The sequence below is a fragment of the Ursus maritimus genome, unplaced genomic scaffold, assembly GCF_017311325.1.
Source record: "Ursus maritimus isolate PB19 unplaced genomic scaffold, ASM1731132v1 scaffold_19, whole genome shotgun sequence".
Taxonomy (NCBI): Eukaryota; Metazoa; Chordata; class Mammalia; order Carnivora; family Ursidae; genus Ursus; species Ursus maritimus.
Genome location: NW_024424341.1, coordinates 52,032,899 through 52,048,803, shown reverse-complemented (window position 1 = coordinate 52,048,803; position 15,905 = coordinate 52,032,899). Strand labels below are relative to the sequence as shown.

The 15,905-nt window shown below is 53.6% G+C and overlaps 1 protein-coding gene and 1 long non-coding RNA gene across 4 annotated transcripts in view; one reads left to right on the top strand and one right to left on the bottom strand.

The window, feature by feature from the left end:
* The window catches only part of CEACAM1 (CEA cell adhesion molecule 1), a 39,943-nt gene extending 34,419 nt beyond the window's left edge, over positions 1-5,524 (bottom strand). The window contains exons 1-3 of one of the 2 annotated variants that reach the window (XM_040634031.1): positions 5,348-5,524; positions 4,176-4,532; positions 320-598 (exon numbers count right to left, since the gene is read on the bottom strand). In XM_040634031.1, coding sequence (XP_040489965.1) covers positions 320-598; positions 4,176-4,532; positions 5,348-5,411 — 700 coding nt within the window. In that variant the 5' untranslated portion in view covers positions 5,412-5,524. The remainder of the gene's footprint in view (positions 1-319; positions 599-4,175; positions 4,533-5,347) is intronic. The other variant, XM_040634034.1, reaches the window with a different exon arrangement.
* Positions 1-15,905, top strand: part of LOC121103488 — a 120,204-nt gene that overhangs the window by 92,638 nt on the left and 11,661 nt on the right. The window lies entirely within an intron of this gene.

Here is a 15,905-nt window from a genome sequence, read left to right as displayed (position 1 = left end):
TGTCCCTCTGAGCTGGGTCCCAACCTTGTTTGAGAAAGTCCCAACCAGAAGCCCTTGTGTTCACTGAGCCTGGGTCTGAGACATTCACCTGTTTCCCCTCACAGGCTGGTGACCCTCTCAGGGAGGAGCAGCCTGTCCCCTCCTAGTCTTGGCTTAGGCTGGGTCTGCCCATGTTTCCCTGGGACAAGAAGCCATGGTCACCCTGGGGGTCCAGCTGAGAGTCATGGACTCGGACCCCAGAAGGATGGATGTGGCCTGGCCTCTGGCAGTGTGGATTTGGGCTGGCAGCGCGGGCCAGGTAGGAAGGGAAGTTACTCACAGAGAACATTCAGGGTGAATGGGTCACTACCATCAGCACTCACTGGGTTCCGAGTCTCACACTGATAGGGTCCTGTGTCATTTCTTGTAACACGGTGTATAGTGAGAGTCCTGTTGTCCAGGGACAGCTCCAGCCTGGCGCTGGCCGGGAGGCTCTTACTGTTTACTGACCACAGGTAGCTTGTGCTCTGAGTCTGAGGTTCACAGGTTAATACTACAGAATCCGCATTCTCCACGGGGTCGGAGTTGTTGCTTGTGATGTTGGGTTTGGGTAACTCCTCTGTGCAGACAACAGAAAGAACATTGCCCTGGATGGTACCTGTGATTCCTTCACAAGCATCTTGAATCAGAGTTGACATCTCTCAGCTCTCAGCCAACCCGAGTCCTTCAAAGCATAAGGCAGGTCTGTGTATCTCAAGACAAATGCATGAGGATCTGAGCCTCAGAGAACACAGGTCACCTGCTCTCTGTCCGAGAGCAAGCACAGGCTTTCTTTGGTCAAAGAAGCATCAGGGTTTGGTTGTGGAAGACACAGGACAGGGAGTCAGAGACCACCCTGGAACTCTCCTCGTTCTTCCCTGACCAACTGACCTTCTGACCAACCCAGAGGCCTCACCTGGAAAGTGCAGGTGCTGAGGCCCTTTCTATGGCACAGACATACGCCAGTCAACCTACAGGTGTTGAGGCCTTGCTTTCCGGGGTTGTCGTGGAGATGGGTAATGATGGGCCTTCCCAGAGCTCATAAGCCTGGAGAACACTGGGCAGCATGGCCTAGAATGGGGTATTTGAGTAGAAGTAATACCTGGGGACACCAGGGACAAGCCTGGAGGTCAGTCCACACTCAGGCTACAGGGCCATGAAGTAGGGCAGTTCTTCCCAGGTGTTCCATGGTGACTGACCTGAGACAGTGGTGGAGAAGAGTTAAGACTAGAAATGATCCGGAAAAGAGTAAGGGTGACAGGCAGGGCCTGGCTGGCTTTGGCAGAGAACTCTGCTCTGCTCTTGGTCTTTAAAGTCTCTTTTCCCACTGCAGAGGCCAGTGAGGACCATGCTGGTCTTTCCTGAAATACAAGTGGGTGTTTTCAAATGCAGAAGGGGGGACTGGTGGGAGGTGGGGGTATCTGGCCCTCATGGACCATTTGTAAACACAGTTATGAGATAGAAATTTGAGAAATGAAATGGCTTATATGTGAAAAATCAGTATTAGTACCTGAAAAATCTAAGACTAGTTTCTGAGCAATATCTCCCTAGAGAGCACTATATGTTGTAGACTGCTCCCAGTATGCAGTCCAACCAGGATCACAAGAGAGCAAAGGGTTTGAAATCAGTGACTTCCTGGGTAGAGAAAGACATGTGAGTCCTGCTAAAAAACAGAATTGACTGAGGGAAAGTCTGAGGTGCCTCTGTTATATAAAGGGAGGAATGATACCAAATTAGTAGAAATGGTATGCATTATGTTAGTAAATTTAGGAAAGAAAGTTCCTGCCACCAATTTCTACCAACAGTCAGGCAAAATGGGAAGAAACCCAGTGCTTATATGTGGCTTTCTTTTGACCTCAGGAAACACAAGTTGGATCCAATTTACCCAAATTGGGCAGCATCTAAGTGAAAGGACAGGGACTGGTGGATCTCACCGTGTGAGAGGGTCCCAGCCTATGGTAAAGGTGTCCTCAGGAGCACCCGTGTGTGGGTGTGAAATAGGCAGTGAACCAGTCAGATGGTTCAGGGTCTGGCAGTCCCATCGTTGGGAGGGTCTGGGGGACCACTGGGAAGAACGAGGGCCTCACTAGGACGAGGATGTGAGTCAGGAGTAAAAGGCATGAAATGAGCCCATGAGCTTTTGGGGACGGCAGACCTGCCCCTTCTGCCTTTGACTCTCTGGTGGAGTCAGGTAGTGAGTAGATCAAGGGGTTGCATGTCCCTGTCATGCGGTGTGTTTCATTTAGAGGGAAAGAGCCCTGGATGAGGGCACAGCAAAAGCTCGTTCTCCTGGTGACCCGGGGAAACTGGCTCCTGATAGAGCCCAGCAGAGGCTGCTGCTCTGATTTCTGTGTCCTTTACTGTTGCCTGGGAGGGTGGGCCTGGCCACAGGTGTTAGCGGAAGAATCCAGGGAAGGCTTAAGGGTAAAGGAGGCTGTGCAGAGCAGGGGTAGTCCCAGCTGGAAAGGAGGAGGAGGAGGAAGATAAGGGACATGGAAGGAGCAGAGAGCCAGAAATGTCCCAGGCTGTGAGCAGTGGGGGTTACAACTGACCGCAAAGACTCCAGGCACTAAGAGCCCACAGCTGACCCAGGGGCAGGACCCTCCCATGGCTGAGCAACACCACAGTCGTCAGGAGACTCCTCTCTGGGAGTGGCCTGAGGCGCTGGTGGTCAGAGGGATAGAACATGGTTCTCAGCCCCTAGAGGGACAGGGAACAGGTGTGGCTAGAACCTCCTAGAATTCTTCATCCAGGGACCAGACTCCGAAGAGATTGTGAATCATTCATTGATTCCTTCCCTCCTTCATGAAAGAGCAATTGAGTTGTTGGGCCCTGTGGCGGTTAGGGGTATACAGTCGGAAGGAGAGGGCAGAGTCCTTTCCCTTCCACTGCAGCAGGATGACATCAACACATCAGGAAACAATAAGCGATTCCAAGTCCAATGCAGACAGCTGTGGATTGGCCACCTGAGGGAAGGCCTGGGCATTCCCCGCACTGACTCTGATCACTGATGAAGGTAATTTAGTTCTTGAGTAAAAACATTAATTCTCCATTTGCTCTCACTTCCCAGACCAGAAAATCTGCCTTGAGCTGTGGATCCCTAAGAAGAAAGGTCTGATCCAACAGCTGGTCTCAGGGTCCATAGATGCCTGAAAAGGCTGCCTGGGTGGAGGAGGAGACAGGGCTGTGGCTGCAGACAGACCTTGTAGGATTGTGATCTGCCTGCGTGATTCTGATTCAGTGTCTGCATCGCCCTGTGCCTCTGTTTCCCCTCAATAAAATCAAGTAAATGGTCTCAGGCTTGCCATGTTGTCTGTAATTAACCTTAAATCTTTCACAATTACCTAAGGCTTGGTATAGAGACGCTGCCCAGATAGACATCTGTTACTTGCCTCCATGAGGAATGGCTCCCTGGGCCTGATCCCTGGTGCAGGAGTTGCTGCCAGGAACATCTTCTGTCCTCTGTTCCTCCCTGGGGGCACTGACCTTTCTCTGGGGTCTTCTATCCCCCAGGGCCGTCAGACAATGGCCCAGGGACCTTGCCTATCTCTGCTTTCCACCCAAACTCTCAGGTGAAGGACCAGGCTCTGTCTCCCCGCGGATGTGGCCCTTGGTCCCGAGTCCTGGCTGGTGACCAGCTCAGGAACCTTGGAACTCAGGCAGCCAGGAAATCGTTGCTCCCAGTCAGCCCTGCCAGGAAGCCAAAACCCAAGCCTGGTAGGGACTCCCCAGGGTCACTGGAGGCAGGAGCCCTGAGACAGGGGTCTGGGCAGGGGCCTTCTGCACTGAGCTTCTCTGCGAGGATCCCAGGGGGCCCCTCAGGCCTGGCCCTGACTGAACCCGCAGGATCTTCCTCAGAGTCATGGTCACAGGGAGGAGCCCAAGGGGCTGGACTGAATCTGTCTCCCTCTGCTGAGTTAGTCCTGTCAGATTGGTCCTTCTCTTTGCAGCAGATGTGCTGGGGCTGGAATCCAGGAAAGGAATTCCAATCTTAGGAAGTTTGTCTCCACTGTGTGTGTGTCCCACACTAAATGCTTGAACCCCCACATGGGGCATAATGCTGAGGGGGATGGAGGCCCCGTCCAGGCGGTGAATCCTGTGTGTGTGACGTAGAATTCACCCCACCCAACACCAGAGGTGAGAGAGGAATTACTCACGGAATACACGCAGCTGTCCAGTTACATGTTCAACTTGAGCATTTGTCCTCACGATTTGTAGGGTATAGTATCCTGTGTCATTCAGGGTGACTCTCTGGAACAGCAGGGATCCATTGGGGTATATTGTCTCTCTGCCGCTGTGTGCAGGCCCTGAGGAATTTCCTTGTGTTACTGTATATGATGCAATAAGATGGCTGGGCAGTGAAGTTTCCCCTCTGAACCAGTGACAGCCTAGAAGATCCCCAGGCAGATTGTGGACTCGCAGAAGAACGTCCTTCCCTTCGGTAGCATTGGGCGGCACCGATTCCACAGTGACTTGGGCAGTGGTGGGCGGGTTCCAGAAGGTTAAGAGTGAGACTAGGAGGAAGAGAGGAGATGGATCAGTGTTTGGACCTATGTGTTGGGAGGGAAAGCTGGGGCCCTGGACACGGAGCAGGTCTTAATCCCCCATTGGGAGTGTGTGTGTGTATGAGTGTGCACAGGTATCTGTGTGTGTGTGTGTGTGTGTGTGTGTCTCCTGCTGGTCAAGGTCAGCGACATGACCACACAACTTCAGCGCCTCTGATCTTAATTTTCCCTGTTTCGAACACTCTTCCTCACATGTCTGTCGCTCACTCCCTCCCCGCCCTCAGATACCTCCTCCCACTCAGGGGGTTCTGGGGAGAGACCTGCCCTGACAGCATCCTCTAAAGACCCTCTGTCTTCACGTTCTGACCTTTCCCTGCTCTGTTCCCTTCCTGGTGCTTGTCAGTACCTGATCTCACATTCTGGATGTCTCTGCGTGTCTGTCTCCCCATAGAAGTGAGCTCAGGGAGGACAAGGACTCCTCTAATCTATGCTGTACCCCAGTGGTGGGGCAGGCTGCAAACACCCAGGGCTGCATGAATGTGTCCCCAGTATCCTCTGTGTCTGGCGTTTATCTGTCAGGATCTAAGGTTGGTGGGAAGGGGCAGCCATTAGGGTCCCTGGTTGTTATCATCAGTTTTCCAAATCAAGTGCTAGTGATGAGTAACTTGGGAAACAGCCCTTGGCTCACCACTTCCAGATCATGAGATTTTCCTGTTGCTGAGCTGGCTCCCCTGTCCTCTCTCAGAGCCCTGTCCTCCCCGGGAGACCCCAGCCCACCTCTGTCTCCCATCCTCCTGCTCCCTCCCAGGGATCATCCCTCTCACCTGCCAGCAGGAGCTCCTGCCAGGGTGCTCGTCCTCCTCGGGGAGGGGCCGAGGGGGGCTCCATGGTGCCTGCTGCCCGCTCTGTCCCTGCCTCTGTGAGAAGAGCTTCTGCTCCAGAAACGCTCAGGGGCCCTGCTGTCCCGTTCTCTGCGGGCCTTCCTCTCTCTGTGCTGAGCGGCCTCTGCTGGCAGGAGTTCAGGGCGGGGTCATGTGGGCCGGGGGCGGGGTCTCTGCCAGGTCCCCTCCCCCCACTTCCCTCCTTCCCAACTCCCTTGTCCCCGTCTTCCCCTTTCATTTCTGTCTACATTGCGGTTCCCCGGCAACTGCTGAGGCCTCTCCCTCTTCAGCTGTGATTTCCCACCATATGCGAGGGCGCACACACGCCCTTGTTTGGACAAGCACAAGCCTGTGGCGTTGGGGTCCGGTGACCCCCACAGCTAGGGGCACGGTGCAGGGTTAGCGCCCCCACAGCCCTCTCTCCTCCCCGTGTGGCTTTCCCTTCAGAGCAGGAGGCTGGGGGCTGCCTCAGGAACTCTCATCACAGGGATGTCACCCCCACTGTGCGCTGGAGTCACCTGTGGAACTTTATCAAGACTGTGAATGCCCAGGTGACACCTAGAAATGCTACTTCAGCAGATGCCTGGCCAGGCTGAGACCCCATGATGTGGGGGTGGGGCCGCCTCTCCCTCTCCTGTGCCCACGGAGGGTCTGCAGATCCTGTGAAAATGCAGATTCTGACTCAGCAGGTGTAGTGTGGACCCGAGTGGGCCTCTAACAAGCTCCCAGGTGATGCTGGTCATCCCGGCCCGGGGAGCACACTGTGAATAGCCAGACTGAGGGGGACCCGGTTCCCTTAGAGGATGACCCTTCTCCCTACTCCCAGTTGGCCTCTGCTGTGTCCTGGCCTTGAGCCTGTGGACATCACACACAAAGCCCCAGGGTCCCCCAAATCCAGGGGATTATTCCAGAGAAGCCCAGCTGGGCACCGGTCTCCCCAGTGTTCTCACAGGCTCTGGGGGGTTGGATTGACTCCCCTCAGCAAGGTCCCAGAGATGACTCGGGGGGTGAGAAAGGGGCAGGCTGGGTGACTGGTGAGGGGACCTAGTGTCCATCCCTGGGTGTCCCCAGTCTGGCCTCTGCTTCCAGGGACAGAGACCCAGGACCAGGTATGTCAAGGGCTCAGTTCCCAGGTGGGAAGGGGGTTTCCTGCATGTCCCAGGAAGAGAAGAGATGGTAGGAGGTCGGGTGGCTGGGGCTCCCAGGAAGGTTTTGAGGAGACCCTCCATCTCTGTGTTTGTTGGCTGAACTGTGGCCCAGAGACTGTCCATGTGCTCCTGAGCATCCTGGGCAGCCCGTTTCCTCTGCCTGGGGGATTTCCCTGTGGTCACCCTGCCTCCCCTGGGGGTGGTGCCAGGGAGGGAATGGGGAGCTTCGCAGGGACCCCGACAGATCAGGATTCTCCTAGGGCCCTAGAAGGAGAGGGCAGGACAGAACACGCATGTGGGAGGGACCCAGAAGGTCTGCTGGAAAAAGGGATGGAAACCAGGCTCCCCCTCCACCTCCTTAGCCAAAGCCAGCTTCAGGGTTTTATGTCCTGTGTGTTGGCTGCATGTCCCTATGTCGCCCCCTGGAGGCGATGCTGAGGGGCTGCCCAGGAATGCTGACGAGACTCCAAAGGTCTGAGGGGCCCTGAGCCCTGGGCAGAGGTGAGGGACTGGTCAGCCCAGGACCTGGTCCCTGTGGGTCCCAGATCACCTGACTCCATCCTAGGACAGCATGAGCCCAGGGAGAGGACAGGCACTGTTTGGAAGATTCCTGATCCTCTGTCAGGAGAATTGTCCACCCAGAAGGATGTGCTCCCTCAGCAGGAGCTCTCTGTCCTCGAGATTTCAAGAAATGACCTAGCAGGGGTCTCTTGAGCTTTGGGGAAAAGGCGCCAGACTGGCGGCCTGGGCACCATAATGCCCTGTCTCCCAATCACGTTTCAGGGGAGGGGGCGTTACATCAAAGTCATCTGTGTCCCTGTCTCCTCTGCTCTAGGTCTCCCCACAGGAACCAGGATCTGGGGCAGCTCCACCCGGAGACTCATTTGAGGGATCCCAGGGCGACCTCTGTTAAAGGGAGGAGACCCTCAGCCCTGGGGAAACACAGGCAGATCAGGGTTCTCCTGTCCCGTCTGCTTGGGAAGTTCTTCTCATTCCCCAACATTCCTTGGGCTGCTGAGAAGTCTTCAGGGAGACATAGCAGGTGTCCCCACAATCCAGGGGACTTCAGGATGAAGACTTGCCTCCTGATGTCTTTGGAGGGCAGGGCAGGGCTCTGAGCTCCCCTGGTTGTAACTGCACCTGGGCTGGTGATCCAGAATTTGTGCCAGGTCCGATCTCTGAGAGAAGAGGAAGGACACAGGCTGCCCACCCAGACCCTCCAGGGAGAAAAGTCAGTCACAAGACAGAGATGGGAGGGGGTGTCTGTGTTCTGGGAATGAATGGGTGTCTGACCTCTAACTGTGTAGGACGCCCCTGTCCTCCCTCCTGAATCTAGGAGGGGTAAAGTCCTGACAGCCTTACAGGGACAGCCTTGGGCACGTGCTGGCCTCCTCTCATGCTGATGCCATTGCCCTGGGTCTGCAGGAAGAGGCTCTGACCCCAGGGTGACATGCTTGCATTGTATGGTTGCCCTCATACATTTAACGTGTATTTACTGGGCATCTGTGTTGTGTCAGGCCCTGGGCTGGGTCCTGGGAATCCAGAGAGAATAGGACAGATGGGGGCCTTAGACTCGTGGGGTTTACCCTGTAACGGCCACAGGCACTCAGGAAATCATGGCACTGAGGAGTCATAATCAAGAGCAGGGCTAGGAAGAGAAATTGTCTGGTGTGTCTGGAGCATGTCAGGGGGTCTCAGCTGATGGGGGGGTCACATGGAGCCCTTCTGAGAAAGTGACCTTATGGTGAGTGGACCTTCGCCCCTCGAAGGACAGAGGGTGTGGAGGGACGAGCTTTCCACAGAGGGACCAGTCTCAGCGGCAGACGCCTGGCTGGCCAGAGGGATTAACGGGGTCTAGTGTGGGGAGCCTGGAGAGCCAGAAGGACTGTGACTGAGCGATGCTGGGGAGGGTCAGACCCTGCTGGGCTGTGGGCGCGCTGAGGCCTCCAGGCTGCGGAGCTGCTCTGCCGCCCTCTGGTGGACAAGGGGGGAGGTGTAGAAAGCAGAGTCAGGGTGCCAGGCTGCTCTGCATGTTTATGCAACATCAGTCTGTAGACATTTTACACGGATCACATATGTTAATACTCCATACTCCATCATATTCCGGCTGTGTGAGTCCCAGCCTCTTCCCTCAGTGAAATGTCACCAAGCTCAGATTTCCAGGAATGTATATCAATGTGTGTTGTCTCCAGTAAGTTACACTGCGTGTACCCCTGGGTGGCAGTGGTGTGTGTGGCTGGAATGGTGGGTGGTGGGTCTGTGGGGAGAAGAAGGAGAAGCAGGGAGCTGGGTGTGTCAGGAGGGAAAGGTCTGTGTCAGGGGGGCAGAGGGAGGAAGATGGACAAGTCAACTTTCCTTCTCACTCCCAGGACCTGGCGTCATCACAGGGTCCTTGACCCTGGGAACACACAGCACCACACTCTTCTCTGTGTCCCTGGGGCCAGGTGAGGAGGGAGCTGCTTCCCTCCTGTTCATCAGGACCTGAGCCTCCTGGGCCTCACAATGCTGAGATGGCCTCGAACTCTCAGTCTCACCCAGCACCTAGGAGGACCCCCACACTGAGGCCTGTGTTCCTCCTCTCCCCTCCCCACCCCTGGGGTTTCTGTCCTGCACCTTCTCTCTGGGCTTCTGTGGCTAACCTCGGCCAGGCGCCCCGCCTGCTTCTGCTCCAGGCAGCTGCTCCTGTGTCGCTGGCCCCTCACAACCTCTGGGCCCACTGGCTGTCATTTGTGAGGGAAGAGAGGTGAAGCTGAGATCGGCGTTCTCCCAGGTGCTGCACTTTCTGGACGCCCTGGAGTGATGTGCCGATGGAATCATTACTGTATCTCTTGGTTGAAATATTCCTCCCTGTGGAACTAACACTTCTAGGTCAGCAGCGAATAATGTCACAGGGAAACAGACATTTTGCTAGTGGATCACGAGAGGTATAGTGAGTGGTGTCACTCCTGTTTCCCCTCCTTGATTCCTAGACGTGAGAATGCCAGCTGTGGGAGGAACAGCACAGGCTGGACACAGACTCAGAGCATGTAGAACCTCCTGGAGTTGCTCCCCCCACCCTAGCTGGTGCTGTCACCGAGTGTCCGAAAGGCCAGTCCCACTCTTCTCTCAGCTGCTTCGGGATTGTACGATGAGTGAGCACACACATTGCTGCATTTCATTTGCTCAGAAGAGAGTCCCTTGATCAGAAGCAGGCTGTGTGGAACACTGTGACAGTCGATAAGGCATTCTACGAATCCGTGGATGGTCGTTTCATCAGGAGCTTGGTGTGTAGGGAAGGCAAATCTGTACCCAGAGTGAGTGCCCATCCAGTGAGAACAAAACAGTGCTCCCTCCATGGTGGAAATGGTCCAGTGTCATCAACCTGCCAGCAGGCAGCTGTCTTGTCACCCTGGGGAATGGGGCCATACGAGGGGCCCAGCGTTGGTCCTTGAGCTGGCAGATGGAGCACTCAGAGGTGGCCATAGCTAGGTTGGCCTTGGTGAGCGGAAGTTCATATCGTTGAGCCCATGCATAACCCCCCCCACACCATGGCCACTTTGTTATGAACCCCCCGGGCAATGACAGATTGGCTAGGGAAAGAGGCTGACTGATTGATAGCCACAGAACAGGCCACCCATCCACTTAAGTATTAAAATCCTCCCAGGGGCGCCTGGGTGGCGCAGTCATTAAGCGTCTGCCTTCGGCTCAGGGCGTGATCCCAGGGTCCTGGGATGAAGCCCCGCATCGGGCTCCCTGCTCCGCTGGGAGCCTGCTTCTTCCTCTCCCGCTTCCCCTGCTTGTGTTCCCTCTCTCGCTGTCTCTCTCTCTGTCAAATAAATAAATAAATAAAATCTTTAAAAAATAAAATAAAGTCCTCCCATGCTGACCTGCATGGTGAGAGTTCAGAAAGGTCACCGATTTTCCAACCATGTTCCTTCCAAGTCCCAGACCATCGAGCCAGATCATCGGCCACAGCCCATGAGTCGGTATACAACCGCACATCAGGCCATTTTGCCTTCCAAGGACAATGAACAACAGGGTGCACTGCTCTGCCTGAAGCTCTGCCCAGCGAGAGAATTTTCCTTCACCCCTGCCCATTAGGAATGTTCCAGAAAGGGGCTGTCATGCTGCAGCTGTCCACTTTCAAGTGGTGTCTGCCTGGCATGCAGAACCATCTTAAACTAGGCCTGAGGTTTCTCTTCCTCCATCAACTGATCGTAGATGACTCACCGTGAGGCCACAGGTGGGGCTGGGAGAGAGAAGGCAGTGTCACAGGAGTGGGGAGCATGGGCATTTGGGCCACTTCTTTTCGTACCCCGTGTGACTTCAGGGCCTGGCCAAGCTTGATCATCTCATTTCCCACCTCCATTTGATGAGGGAGTGCTGCTGTGTGTGCTTGGCTTTATGGCCTCCTGTGTCAGATGGCACCCAGTCCACGATGGAATTAGTGTCAGTGCAGAACTTTTGTCCAGTAACCTCCAAAGGGCTTGGGTATATTTCCTTCGCCCCAGTGCATAGGCCGCTCGGGTCACATGGTAATGGGGTGGCCCGTGGTTAAGCATTTAGTCTCTACTGAGGTCCGGTGGCAAACCAAAAGCTGTTTCTCAAGAGGAGAGCAGTTAGCAAGAGGATAGCAGGATTTTGCTTCCCATTCCTAAGGGCCCGCACTGTCATTCACCTCTGTGGGCCTACCAAGGGCTCCAGACACTAAATGCGGAACACGTTGCCTCGAAATCCAAAGAAGCTCACTCGGTGTTGCGGTTTGCTTTTGGGTGGTACGAAGGGCGGGAGGCAGCAAGTGATCCTTCACTTTAGAAGAGGTAGATCGATGTGGCTCTCACCTCTGGGCCCCTAGAAATGTCACTGAGGTAGAAGGCCCCTGAATTTTTGTTCAATTTATTTCCAGTGTTCTGGCACGGAAATGTCTTACCCGGAAGTCCAAAGTCGGGGCTACTTCTTGCTCACTGGGTCCAATCAGCATAATGCCATCAGTGCAATGGGCCAGAGTGGTATCTTGTGAGAGGGAAAGGCAATCAAGATCCCTGTGAACTAAATTATGATGCAGGGCTGGGGAGTGAATGCGCTCCTGGGATAGGACAGGGCAGGTGCACCGCTGGCCTTGCAGGCTGGAAGCAAGCTGACTCCAGTGGGTCTTTACTAACAGGTATGGAGGAAGAAGTGTTTGCCAGGTGGATAGCTTCATACAGGCACCGTGGGAGGTGGTAATTTGCTCAAGCAAGGAAACCACATCTGGTACAACACATACAGGCTGCAATTTCAGTCACCACCTGGTTAAGCTTGGGATAATCCATCATCATTCTCCAAGACCCCTCTGTCCTTCAAGTCCTTGATGCTGCACTAATCCCTGCAGTCCCTCCAGGAATGTGGTATTGCTTTCTGCTTACCATCTTCTATCTTCCTAAGTAGAGGCAGTTCTAGTGCCTTCCACTTGGCCTTTCCCACCATAATTGTCCTCACTCCTCAGGGTGGGGAACAAATGCGGGGTTCTGCTAGCTATTGAGTGTGACTATTCCAATTATGCCAAACATGGGAAATAACCACAGGATTAGTTCAGGGATACTGCCTGCCCCCCCCCTGGCCCCGCCCTGCTCAGGCCTACTGTGAGATGGACCTGAGCTCAGACTCCATTGACTGCCTGAGCTCCATGCGCTCTTCCTCTGATTGGTGGGCCACTGTGACATTTGGGTCCTCAGTTTAGAGCCTGTGTCTAGTGGAGCCCCAAAGAGCTATTTGCTTTTCCTCAGTGACCATCAACTTGGTTAAAAGGCCACGGCCCCCTCTGAGGAAGGCTGGAGAATGGTTAATAGTGTAAATTTTTAGCAGCATACTGGGGTCTTTCCTCAAGGGGACCTGGCCCCTCCTTTATTCAAGGGGTTCTGGCTCTTTAAACTGGCTCAAGTCTGGGAATTGACTGGGGCCATAATACTCAGTTTTTATGATTCAACGTAGAGTTTTGTTCACTAGACCTAGAACTCTTCTGCTTATACAGACCAAGTAAGAATTTAGTAGCTTCCCATCTATCTCATTTCTAGGAACACCATGATCAACTAGCCAATGTCATTGTCATTGGTCGCTGTGAATTGGACTATTCTGATGGCTGCTTTGAGTCTGCTGTCCATTATGGTGACCATGGCCCAACTCTCTTTTGGTGATTAAGCGTGGCCTCTTGGCCCTGCTGCCTCAGGATCTAATTACCCGCATTGCATTTAGGTTTCCCATTCAGTGGCAGCAGCTCTCACTGTAATTTCTGACCTACAGAGAAGAGACATCACAGAGCTCTTCGGGTGTGCCGGGGCTCCCTTATAAACTCATACCTCACAGTCATGAAAGAGAAATGTGTGTGTACTCTGGACTCTCCCAGGGTGGACAAGCCGGTCTTAAATGATAAGTCCTCGCCACATTCCAATCTCCCTTAGCCTTCGGATCCCTTCCTCTGTCTCTGAGTCTCAGAGCTATTCTCTGATGCAGAGAACTCATGGGTCTGTCAGGATAAACAGATACAGATGCAAAACTGAGCAGTGACCTGGTGAGCTGAGTGGGGGAAGATTTGGAGACATTTTTCTCAGAGAGGTGTCCCAGTCCATGGAACCCCAGGGAAGGGAGAGAATATTCCACACAGAGTCTCAGAGTCTCCTGAGGTGGCTGAGGGGTGTGAGCCAGGTAAGGAAATAACCATGGACATGCACTCTCTGGTCAGGCCTGACAGGGTCAGTCTGGAGGGTCTCCTCTCTTGGGGTGTCTGTGTTCTGTGCTTTGGCGGGAGTGTGAAATACTTCATGATGAGGCTTTTGATTTGAAGGGAACTCAGGCCCAAGTGACTGAAAAACCAATGCAAGGAGGTAGGGGATGGAGGATGTGGGTGTCCTTGGAGCCTTATTCCCAGAAGCTCCCTGGGCTCACATGACAGAATTAGGGGAAGTTCTGGATATCTGGGGTTGCCTTGGTCGAAGGCCTATTGAAAAGTCATCCTCTTTAGCTGAGGGCAAGAGAATGTCATAGAATGGGGGATGAGGGATAAGGATGGGAAGGGAGACTCATCTGCAGATTAGGGGAGGCCCTCTGTCTCCCCCCAAGCAGAGGAGGGGCCTTACCTGAAGGGCTCCATCACCCCACTGGTTTCTGGAAGCAGAAGATATCCAAGGCTTCTGGGTCAGAGTCAGCTCACCCTGGGCCCCAGTTATGATGCCCATGATGGCTCCAGCAGGGAGAAAGGTGCTGAGGTTCCTGAAGTGGGTTCATCTGCAGGGAAGAATGAGGAGAATGAAGTCTATGGTGTTTGCACTAATAGGAGACTCCCCCCTACTTCATTCAAGCAGGATGCATGTCTCCCCAGCATAGCTCTCCCTGGGAGGTGCAACTGGGACATGATGTCACTTCTCCTGGGCACGGGATCTTCTTTCCACCAAAAGCATGTCTATCATTTTATCTAGGGAAGGTGGTCATTCTCCTCCCAAAACCTTGACTCCATCCATGCTCAGGGTACTTGAGGACATTTGTGGGTCAAGTGAGTCCAGCAGTTCGTGTGTGTGTGTGTGTGTGTGAGAGAGAGAGAGAGAGAGAGAGAGAGAGAGAGAGAGAGAGAAAGAGAGACAAAGACAGAGACAGAGAGAGAAAAGACAGAAAGAGAGAGAGAGAGAAACATGTTTCTCCAGAAGATATGTCAGACAGATACTGCATGATATCACCCTTTTCCAAAGCCATGTTATCACACTGTGTACTTTAGAGCCTTACTGCAGGGGTGGCCCAGCCAGGACACTTCAGTCCATGCTTGGACTTGAGGACATTTGTCGATCGAGTGAGTCCGTGTGTGTGTGTGTGTGAGAGAGAGAGAGAGAGAGAGAGAGAGAGGGAGAGAAAGAGAGACAGACAGGTACCTTCATGTGTCCTGATGTTGCCCTGTGGTGGACATAAGGGGATTTGTACCCTCTGTCAGGCTTAGCACCAGGCACCTGACCAGGGTTCAGATCAGTGCCCTGGATGTTGACCCCTGAGCAGAGATGGGCTCTCACCTCTTGCCTGCAGGGACAGCCAGTGTAGGACTCCAGCCACCCCGGGTCTATCCTGTGGCATAGTAGAACTCTGATAGGACAGTCCCCTAGCCCCACGCTTTAAAATGGTTAAAATGGTGAATTTTAGGTTATGTGAATTTTATCTCAAAACAAACAAAAAACTTAGGAAAGAAACCTGCATATTACCTTGTATAAAGCTGGCACCAGCACACGACAGCGAGTGTGTGTGAATGTCTGTTTCTTCATATGCTCGGCATGCCCATAGTGATTATGTGAGAGTAGAAGCGGGTGTCCCCCTATTTATCCATCTTTCTTCCCTTATTCATTCTCTGAACACTGATTGCCATTTTCCTGTGATGGGCCATTGAGAAATACAAGGCTCGTCCTGTCTCTGTCTTGGGAACTCAAGGATCCGTAGGACACATGATGTGAGCATAGGTAGCTACCCCCAAATGTGTTAGCACAGCACAAAGGAGCAGCGTCAGAGGTGGGAATTCAGAGGGAGTTTATTGTGTCCACCTGTAGAGGTGGGGATGACCTTGTGGCAAGATGGCCAATGAGGTTGGCTGTAAGGAAGGAACAGATTCATAAAGAAAGGGGGAGGGGACACCCCAGGCAGGGACTGTGTGGGCAAATACAGAGAGGCAGGAGCATTCTTGGTGGACCAAGAATGGTAAGGGGCCAGTATGTGTGCAGATGGGATGACATGGGGGAAAGTGAGACAAAATGGAAGCTTATCTGAAGAGTTGGTGTTTTTTTCTGGGTCTTTCCACAAGAGCCTGAGCTGAAGAGGACAGAAAGGCTCAGCACACTGGGAGAGGGGGCTGAGAGAAGATATACCCGCGATGTGTCTGCTTCCTTGCTCGAATCAGTAGGCCCCATTTTCTGTCTTCCTGTGTCCCAACCTGCACTTGCAAAGGGAAAAAGGCTGGGAGCTGTCCGTGGTCCCTTCGTCCCTGGGGCAGTGTGAGGCCAGCCAAGCACTGTTCTTTTTTTTTCCCCCAAGCACTGTTCTGTCTCGGGACTCTTGTGAATCTCATTCTTTCCTCTTGATATTGTCCCCATCACTCCCCCCACCACAATTCCTCTCTCCCAGGAGAATAGGGATGGGGAAGGGGCAAAGGGGATAATTTAGACATAATATTTTCCCATGTGCCCAAAAAAGAACAGAGTTTGAGGGGAATTTCTGCTAACAGAAAATCCCCACAAGCAGAAAAACAACAAACGAAAGGAAGAGCCCTCTTTATTCAGATCCTTGCCAGGTGATCCACAGTGGGTCACAGACCTGTTAAAGATTTAGAAGTTTTTTCTCGACGGGGGATGGCACTGCCTCCCACTCAGAAC